At 36.0% G+C, this 10518-nt stretch overlaps 1 protein-coding gene and 1 long non-coding RNA gene across 2 annotated transcripts; one reads left to right on the top strand and one right to left on the bottom strand.

Moving 5' to 3' along the window:
- The first annotated feature begins 182 nt into the window (after nucleotides 1-182).
- LOC105280193 (E3 ubiquitin-protein ligase RNF13) lies at nucleotides 183-6280 on the top strand. Its single transcript, XM_011340507.3, has 8 exons — nucleotides 183-821; nucleotides 1888-2225; nucleotides 2305-2497; nucleotides 2585-2796; nucleotides 2872-3046; nucleotides 3627-3785; nucleotides 3876-4088; nucleotides 4158-6280. The coding sequence occupies exons 2-8, from the start codon at nucleotides 2046-2048 to the stop codon at nucleotides 4385-4387; spliced, it is 1362 nt and encodes a 453-aa protein (XP_011338809.1). The 5' UTR covers nucleotides 183-821; nucleotides 1888-2045; the 3' UTR covers nucleotides 4388-6280.
- On the bottom strand, nucleotides 5976-8369 carry LOC113562047. The gene is made up of 2 exons (XR_003406600.1): nucleotides 7769-8369; nucleotides 5976-6786 (listed from the first exon to the last, which is right to left on the bottom strand). It is a non-coding gene; the product is annotated as an uncharacterized LOC113562047 (long non-coding RNA).
- Nucleotides 8370-10518: the final 2149 nt, after the last annotated feature.

The following is a 10518-nucleotide window of genomic DNA, read 5'->3' on the forward strand; positions in this document are numbered from 1 at the left end:
TGCATACATTACAGTAAATATAAATATCGATATAAATATGTTATCGTGCATAATAATTTTAATTACCAATTTCTTCTGCACATTCTTTACTATCGATTTATATTTTTGATGACAACTATCACATGCGATATTGCGCAGGTAATTGCAAATTTTATTTCACTGTTTACTATTAGTTAACCGGTTAACAAATATCGTTTGGTTCACTATAAATCTTGCATGCTTTCGTGCAGTTACGTCTTGGATTCTAGTTCAAACTTCAAAGTGCTTGATGGGATGGAGTCCGCTTTACTCATGCACGCACACGATTGGTCGTATCCTACGATTCCTACGCATTTCGTGTCTGACAGTTCGTTTGATCTTTCGATCAAGTTTCAGCTGATTTATAAACATTTAATTTAATTGATGTTACGGTGATCATCGTTCGTCATCGTTAATTCATTGTCGCTGATCCAAGAAGGGTCGTTGTCATTTATCCAACATTTTCATCCTGCGTTCGATGATCTAGTTGCCGAGTAAGATGTATCTAACCTCAAAGCAACGATTATGATGTTCTTGTCGTGAATGTGTACGTTCGTTCTTTTTGTCGTCGCGGTTACACGAGCAATCGCGTACGACGAAGAAATATCTGTCGGAGAGACAAATATTCCAAATTCGGGATTCAAGAGTGCAAGTGTGAAAGAGGGAGAGAGAGAGAGAGAGAGAAAGAGAGAGATACGGGAGGAAGCAAAAAAGAATTCTCCAAGAATCATCTTCATTAATGGCCGGTTGAGGAGTTTATGAAACAAAGTGACTAATGGTCGCGTGCAAATGCGATTTACAAAGTACGTATCAAGTATCAAAGATATGGATATTTTGGTAATACGAAGGAGAGCGTTCCTCCTCACCGTTTTCGTTTAAAACTCTGCAATATTGTATATTTGGATGCGAAAATACGAATACGAGTAGCAAGATCGTCGCTCTGAAGTAGAAAAACAATTATAACGTGCTTAAAACTGACAGTTGTGGGATTGATCGATTTCTTCCGAAATCGATTCCGCGGTGTATCCCGTCTGCCGTGTCATCGTCGCGATATTACGCGTTAAGGTGTTACGGTCGCGGATCGAATGGACATTGCGTCTCGTTACTCTCGTACGCTCGCACGCGCACAGATACATTGATGCGTATATTCGTTAACGCGTTAAAATGCTACTCTCGTCACGTTAATTGATACGCATCAGTGGGAACCATTGCGGCGTTCTGCCGTCTGGATGAGCAAAAGTCCACTTATCGACGTCACGCGACCAGATATTCACAGTGACCTATTTTGCGACCGAATTTCCATGAACAACAGGTGTTGCTCGCATCTCTTATCGTCGCTCGGCATTACTACGTGTTTAACTCGTTCATTAACTGGCGTTGTCAACGATCGCGGGTGGAGGGTCTCCTCGCCTCGGTGCAGCATGGATCTTCGAAGCTGCGCAATGATTAATTTAATCACTTTTCAACGCTAATAAGTGAATGTCATTGTGTTAACGCTTTGTCTTGTTAAATTTATGGTAATTTACCAAATCGTGCAATCGGATGCACAACGAAATTGCAGATCACAAAGAACGGACCGATTATTAGGTCAACTTGTTTGTTTACCTCGTTATATTTTTTTGTGCTTTGGTTGCGTATTATGATTCATCGTATGCATGTTTATCATGCATGTATTGTAATTATACAATTTCTCTTATACAATTAACGAAGCGAAATTGTTAAATATTACATTGGACGTAATTGGGTTATGTAGCTGAGTGCGCATTAGTAAGATTCCACTATATGCTCTACGTAATTAATTAGATAATAAAGATTTATTAAACAGAATATTGTTCGAAAAAATAAGATAAAATATATCTGCTTTTCTAGCCTGGCTACAAATTTGATAATGCGCTTTGCATCTACGTTGGATTCTCTCTGTATAACATCCACAAAGTAGATTCGGCAGTTGTATAATGATCCACTCAAGATAAGTCTTGGCGAAATATTAAATTTGACACAAAGGTTGATGCTTGGACAGATTCAAGATGCAACAGTTTTATTTAAATCACCGAGTCCTATTATGGCTTATCTTCTTGATTGCGTATGCTGCCCATAGCGGTGCAGATATTCTAGTATTTTCTGCAATGGCGAGACATCAAATTGAAGAAGAATTTCGTGACATACCTGCTAAATTTGGAGGCATAATACCACCCGAAGGAATTAAGGTATGTCTGATTTATTTTATGATAGATATATTTATTAAAAACAAATTGACACTTTATGTAATATTGATAATTTTATTAGGGTATGGTAGTTTATGCCGATCCTCCAGCTGCGTGTCACAAAATAAAACCTCCACCAAATGATACCAATTACAACAGTAATTGGATAGTTTTAATACGACGTTACAACTGTAGCTTCGAAATAAAAGTTCGAATGGCACAGGAAGCTGGATACGATGCTGCTATCATACATAATGTAAACAGTAATGAATTAGGTAAATTACTTGCGCATTGATAACAATGAAAGTAAAAAAAAGATTATCTGTTCTCTAGTGAAAACGTGCTAAAATCATTGATTTCAGAACCAATGTCAGCAAAAGATCCAATAGGAATTTTGATACCATCTGTCTTTGTTAGTGATATTACGGGAGTAGTTATAAAAGAAAATTATTTATATGATCAGCAGTATTTTGTATTAATTAACGATGATCTGCCATTCAATATTAATACACATTTACTCTTGCCCTTCGCTATCGTTGTTGGGATATGTTTTCTAATTATAGTCATTTTTATGGTAAGTTACGGACATGACATGTCAAAATTTTACTGACCATTATGTTATTATTTACGGTGTTTATATGTCTTACAGATTGTTAGATGTATAAAAGACAGAAGGCGACAGCGACGACACAGATTACCAAATTCCAGTTTAAAGAAGATACCCACGCACAAGTACACGAAGGGTGACCCATACGAGACATGTGCCATTTGTTTAGACGATTACGTGGAAGGAGAAAAATTACGGGTTTTGCCATGTGCACATGGTATGTTTTTCCAATATTTTTTTCAAACTATTTTCCATATATTACATTGTAACAAAGACTTTTTAGTTATTCGATTGAAAATTACTTCAACTTTTTCCTATGAAAGATGCACATATGTATGTATATGTTAGGTTCTTATAAATGATGTAATATAATAATTGTGACAAGTTTCATAATTCATGAAACTTTAATCAAGTTTTCGTAAAGAAAAATTTATAAATAAAAATATTTGCGTAATTGTTTTTTATGGATTGCAAGCGGCGTTTAATACCGCTTAACGTAAGGTAATCTGTACATATAAAATCCCTATTCTGTCTGTCGTTGAATTGATCGGGTACTTCCCGACATGGTAGAAACACCAAATTTCGCATGGTGATAGGGGTTCACCCCCAGGTAATGGGAAAATTCTTGAAATCTTTAATTTCAACAATGATAACTCCTGGCGTTTCCCTAGTATGGAATATTAACTATCTTGCATCTCCGTGCATCTTACTTTGAATTTTCAGCGAATTGTAGCGAAAGTGTTTAATAAAAATGCGAAAATATTAAATTAATGTTATTAAGGAACATTGAATTTTAGCTTATCATACAAAATGTATTGACCCGTGGTTGACAAAAAATCGAAGGATTTGTCCCGTGTGTAAAAGGAAGGTTTTTACGGCTGACGAGCAAGTTGTGACTGATGAAAGCGATTCAGATGCTGATGATACAACACCTCTCATTCGCGATGGTCATCAAGGTGAGCAGATATTTTCTTCTGGTATAGATATCAGCTATTTGCGCTTCTTATCCATTTAGAGCGCGAATAATGTGAAAAATAATAATTTAGGTACACAAGGTGGAACATTCGCGCGACAACGAGAGAACCCTTTCAATAGAGCTAGAAGATCACAAATCAGACAGGATATTAGTAATTCTAGTGATAATAGCTCTGACTCTGAACAGTCTTTTGTCACCACTGACGATGTTGTTAGTAATAACACTGGCGAATCATCGAACGTTGTACCTGTTTTCATGGTATCGGACACCCATAGTATAAACGGTAAGGTTCATCGCTAATTTTATTCGCTATGCGTGAAACACTTGCAACTCATATTTATGCGATTATTAGGTGAACAACAGGAATTGGAACGATCGGTCAGCAGCACCAAGCCACATACGGTAAGTTTATATGCAAACGCTCAAGAACTCTCACCATCCGTTGTTGAAATTGCACCAACGAGACATCTAAGGGTCGCTGCAGTTCCCGCAATATCAAGTTCTGATCGTCATGTCGAAGTTTTGGATAACATGTCGGTAGATGCATCGGCCAGTTCCGACAGAAACGATATTGTTACGTAATGGCCTGACAGCTGTGATGCTCATGGATCCTGTTTTTCTTCATGGAAGGACGTAGTACAAGCGGTGTTGATAGAAATGACGTAGAACGATCAAGATACGATGAATATAAAATAGTGTTTTTAATATATATATATGTAAACAATTATACTTCTCTCATATAATATTATGACATTGCTTCATACCAAATATTTTTTTGCGCTGGTACGTCAGGCATGTATTTGGTGGATTACGTAATATAGATAATATACATTGTTCTCTTCCGCGACGAGTACTATGTGCAGTGATTGTTATGCATTGATAATTTTATATTTTATACTAATTGCGACGTTTGTCAAGAGAGGTTTTTCTAACTAAATTTGATTTGTGGGAATCGATATCAACGATCCGTTATTTCGTTCCAGATGTACATTACGTTATTCTTTCATTTTACTACCTACTAAATTCTTAATCGGAGCTATTTTCAATAAAAACATAAATAAGACTGCAATTCTAGTTTACATCGTTTAATGTTATTTTGTACACCAGTATGGCCTATTTGATTTGTGCTCCACGAGATTGAATCCATTTAAAAATTCTTATGTACTTCTTGTCGTTTAATTACCAACAGAAATACGATGTAAGGCGCGCCCATGCATACATATGTATGTATGCATAATCATGTATTTGTATCTGGATAGTTTACAATAAGTACTAAATGACGAACGCTGGTGTTGTTATAAAGTGATGAATCTAGCCCCTTTGTCGATATCGGATCTGTAAATATTATTTCTTTAGATATTATTATATATTATACAGGATATTTCTTGTCTCGCGCCCACCAAGTACACGCAGTGTTGTTCCTTGTGGAAAGAGTTATTGTTAAGTAAATTCCAGCGAATCCGCCGTTCTTTACAAGTCACACAGGCTGTCTTAGCAGCATGAACGCAGCGGCGTGAGGGCACGCCATGACGGCGGAGTATTCACGCACGCGACTCACGGATGTGTAAAAGACTGCGCTGGATGATTTGCTGGAATTTAACAATAACTTTTTCACTAAACATCGTAGAAAAAAAAAGTTTAGGACTCTTCGACTCAACTTTCCATAAGGAATAACACTACTTACAATTAGTGGGCGCGAAATAAGAAACACCCTGTATAACAGAATGGAGAGACCAAAAATGTACAGATTTATTTCAATGCAGGACATAGGATACTGTGAACTGTATAAATATTTGCAAGTTTTTTTAGACATTAAGTTGATGAAATTTAACCTTTAGCCTTTAGTTTTACGAAAAATATTCGCTGTTATCCAAAGTATTGTATAAACTAACTTTTATATAAAAGGTAGAGTAGAATATTTATGAAAATCAACTGTATAGTCGGCAATTATCTACACATTTCGCTAATGCCTGTATTCTATTTCTTATCAATGCAAACAATATCGATTGAAATTATGCGGTTATACAATAAGAGACTATCATATATGTAATTAAATGAGATGCATAAATATGAAGGCTTGTTAATAGTAATGTTTACGGTTTTCTATTATTTCAATTTAGATCTGAGAGTGGAATATTGTGAATATTGTGAAAATGAAAACGTAACCAACTATAAATAATATTTTATTTGCAGAGACACATGTAATATTTAATTTAAAAAAATATAATAGACTAACTGTTGAAAATCGGAATTAGATTGTGAATAAGATGGAATGTGGCAAGATTATAAATATTTGTAAATAGCACTTGGAAAAGTTCTTACACGTACATCACGCGCGCGCGCGCGCACACACATGCATGTACAAGCAGTAGGAAAGGATGTTTTCATTTGTTTTTATAATTCAAATCAAGATGCAAAAGTATTTGCTATATACCTTATTGTTTAACTATGTATAGATGTAATATACTAATAAAAATAAAATATGTTTATATTTTTATTATATTGTATAGCTTTTATCCTCTAGTTTTGTAAGAATATTTTTCGATATTTTATAATATAAGATATATATTTGCAAGAGTTTGATAAATGCTACTGCGATTGTAAATACTTAAAATTCGAGTGTTATATATTACTATATTAAGAAAGAAGCATCAGTGGGATAACACTTTATGGAACGGCAAGTGGTCGCACGTGACGGCACAATGCCGCTTGACGTTTCCTTGCTTCGCAGTGCATTGAAATGTATATACACTTTTGTGTTCGTGGTAGTAAGAAATTGCGCCTGTTTCTGTAAGTTTCTCGCCTCTCGCTGGAAAGATCTCCACTTTTCTCCACTATCCGTGGTTACCGCCGTTGGCACGAGAAGCATTCTTTCCATCTTCGCTATCGCAGCAATCCCGACGAGACCCTCCAACAATTGCATACTCTCTTCTTTCGTTGTCCTCCTTCATCTTTCCCTTTTTCCGCTGCCTTTGCAAACTCTGTAAACAGGCAATGCGATAATCGTAGTATCGTGCAATTTCAATCGCGATTACATGGATTCGTTAATCCCCCCTTTAAGAAAGACTTTTTATGGTTTCTCGGGCTCTTTCATAAAATCGTCATCGATGTTATAACACGTGATGATCGATGTTGAATAAAGAAAAAGAAAAACCAGAATCTTTACATTGTGAACAAAGGTTTAAATGACTTTCGATAATTATTCATAAAAGGAACAAAAAAGATAGAACGCTTCACGGATTTCTTTGATTTTAATACGTTATAAAGAGTGAAGTTATGCGTCATGTGTAACTATGAGAGGTATTTGATTGTATTTAGTTCAAAGATAAATAACTTAAAAATATTACAATTTTCTACCTGATTATGCTCAAACAAGAAAACAACAAACAAGAAAATAAACAAGAAAAGTGCATGATATTTTTGAAGTAATAGTAATGAAAATTGTTTATTGTAAATATATATAAAATGCATAATATCACAAGACTTAAAAGAATAATTTCTTTCAAGAACTACATTCAACTAATAATATAATAGAAATAAGAAATATAAAGACAATCTAAAGAATTATACATATCTCTTATTATATACTAGCATCTCCCGTCCCGGCTTCGCCCGCGATATTTATGTGTAGAGTTAAATAAAAACACATTTTACACCTTCTCACCCGTTAGGGGTGGAATTTCGGAAAACCCTCCCTTAGTGAGCACCTACGTGATAGTAGGAATATACCCTTAAAATTTCAAGTCGATAGGTGCAGTGGTTCGGGCTGCACGTTGATGAGTGAGTGAGTGAGTGAGTGAGTGAGTGGTATTTGGCTTATATATATATATAGATATAAATTTGAAAAATCCTTTAAGTATAACTTTTGGAAAGTAATGATCTAGCTTTTCTCCAAAAAATTCTGCTGATACATGACTCTTACTCTGGTACATATGTGTACATGTATGCTCAAATATCACTTACGTAATGGGGGGCGGAAATGTAGTCAAACCGTCAGAGCATGTATCGTGATTCCTTTCATGAGTCATGCGACTATGAAAGGTTGCTGCGAGCAAGAGCGCCACTGGAGAAAGGGCAAGGCGAGGACAGCGGAAGTAGTTCCAACGAGTTGCCTATAGGCGGATGGAGTAACAACAAGATTTTTAAGCTGCGTGACTTTACTCATCGCTACAGCTGGTCGCAATATTGATTTGTGAAAATTTCTCTTTACTCATGGTCATGCGCAACCCCTAGCTCTACCTTGAGTTTAACATAAGAGAAAAAAGCGGGTCACACACGCAACATCGATGAAGTGCGGCGGCGCGCGATACATATATATGCGTGCATGTATGTTGCGCTATATCGAAAAAGGAAACTGATGTCATTGCTAATATGCTAATGTGCGTGCATGCACAAGATATATACAGTTACAAACTTACTAATTTTATCAGACGTTACTTGTATTTGCGATGACAACACCTTTTGTTTAAACAAACATTTTCTAAACGTATTAATTAATATCGAATGATAATAACTTAAGTTTAAAGGTGTTATTTTGTGATTTTATAAATAATATAATTTATGAATATAATTTTTATATATATGATATAAATAATAAATAGGATACATTATATAGATATGAATATAATTTATGATATAAATAATTTATGAATTTGTTGAATTATTATTGTATGTTTTAATATGCTCAAGAGGATAATAATTAATATAACGTAGTAATAATGCAAATGCAAATTTATGTAATTGTTTTTATATATTGAGATCGAAATATTCGCATGAGTTTTGAAAAATTTGCATCTCATTCTACCGGATATAGTGTAGATAAGCATAAATGGATCTTAAAGGATGACAAAAGATAGAGATAGAAGATCTTTGCAGATGTTGCGAGCGCGCTTAGAATTTTATTTAAACCTCGCCTTATGTTACATCATAACGTAACATCAGTTTCAAATATATATCACACCTTTTTACAGAGGAGGAAGATCTATGGAATGTAAATAAGTTGTTTTCGCAGAAAAGTATGTATAGAAATGAAGATAATTTCTCTCTCTCTTTCTATATATGTATATATAGTGTTTTAGTTACGTTTTATAGTAAAAAATTCAGATAAGTTAAAATTTCATTAAATTTCAATCAACCATTATAAGCGTTCATTTCCTTTGCAATAATTTCTAGTTAACTTTTAAATTTTATTAAAACTTATAGAGAGAGAGAGAGAAACGGTGCGCTTTTATGTATATATCGTAGCTATGTAAAAATAATTATCGTTTTTGAGCTTTAAAATTAATTTTATTATAACTGTTGCTTTTGCAGGCCATCTCAATTTCGACAAATCGGTAAATTCCATGAATGATAATGTTACCGCATATGCGAGAATGTGATAACTCCAACTCTCTAGGATAGTGATAACAAATACAAGAGTTTAAATAGGGCACAATAATAAAAATTGAAAACGACATTATAATCAAGTGGCATATCATAAGGTATGATATCGCAAAAAAGACATATTTTTGAATAGTTTATCTTTGAAATAACGTTACATTAACTTTAAAATAATTAGACAAAATAAAATGTAAAAATTAAAATGTTTACAAAGATAAATGCATGAGAAAATTGGTCGTATCCCAACATTATCTTCTCGCGTGTTAAAATTTGCACATGTGCTTTTGATTTACCATCATTGCTCCAGAGAAGATAGCATTCCTTGAAACATTGTCTGTACTGTTCCAATGCATCGCAAAGAAAAGCAGTCGTAATCGGAAGTCGACGAGACGAGGACGAATGCGAAATTAGTCCAAGCTTCTGTAAGCATGCGTTCTCTCTCTCTCTCTCTCTCTCTCTCTCTCTTCCTTCACAATTTGCGGTACATCTCTTTCTATCTTTTGCGTTCGGTTCAGTCGGCCTCTCGACCTCCTCGACACCGATCGAAGTCGAAACGTATATAACAGCGCGCGGCCGCCGTCGATATATTCGGGTCGTTCGGACGGTCGCTCGAATCTCGGAACGAGCACAAATCCATACTGCGCTGCGCGCGCGAGAGATCATACTTGGACCAGTTTCTCTATTCTCTATTCTCTTTTTTTCGGCGACTGCCATGTTTATCGGCATTGGCAAGACTGGTCCGAACAAATATGTTAAGGAATGTCAGAAGAATGGAAATGAAAAAGAAGAGGAATGGCAGGAGAGGACGAAGGTTTGCGATCTCTCCGCGGGGGCGGGATTCCGCCAGGGAAACAGGGATCGGAATTAAAAGAGTTGGAAAGTGATCGTATATAGCGCCTTGTATATCAAAGATGGACAAAAGCTGGAAAAAGGGAGCTGGAAAAGGAGGGTAAGAAATAGAGACAGAAAAATTATTACGAATCTAAGATGAGAGAAGACAAAGAGCAGGAGAGGAAAGAAAGAGAAAGAGAGAGGACAGAGGAAGAAGATGGAAGAGGCAGTGAACGGAAGGGGTGAAGGGGAAAACAAGAGCAAAGGTGGGGTGGTCCGAAAGGATCAGCGGGGATGGACGGAGAGAGCGATAAGGGGCGCAGGATACGCGAGATGCGGAGAGAACAAGTTGAACGGAGGGTGGAAGTGCTCGAGGCCGCCGTCCTCGGGACAGGGAGCGGTGCGAAAACGAAGATGGCGGTCCGTGTCCGACACCCATCTCATCGTCATCGATAACGTACTCGAGGATGAGGGATGTGAAGCGCCGAATGTTGAATATTGCA

Source organism: Ooceraea biroi, chromosome 6 (genome assembly GCF_003672135.1).
Source record: "Ooceraea biroi isolate clonal line C1 chromosome 6, Obir_v5.4, whole genome shotgun sequence".
NCBI lineage: Eukaryota > Metazoa > Arthropoda > Insecta > Hymenoptera > Formicidae > Ooceraea > Ooceraea biroi.

Bases quoted from the DNA above. Each gene is read 5' to 3' on its own strand.
- LOC105280193 (XM_011340507.3), top strand. From the start codon at position 2,046: ATGCAACAGTTTTATTTAAATCACCGAGTCCTATTATGGCTTATCTTC. The intron at 2,797-2,871 runs GTAAGTTACGGA...TATGTCTTACAG, and splicing joins TAATTATAGTCATTTTTATG to ATTGTTAGATGTATAAAAGA. The intron at 3,786-3,875 runs GTGAGCAGATAT...ATAATAATTTAG, and splicing joins CATTCGCGATGGTCATCAAG to GTACACAAGGTGGAACATTC.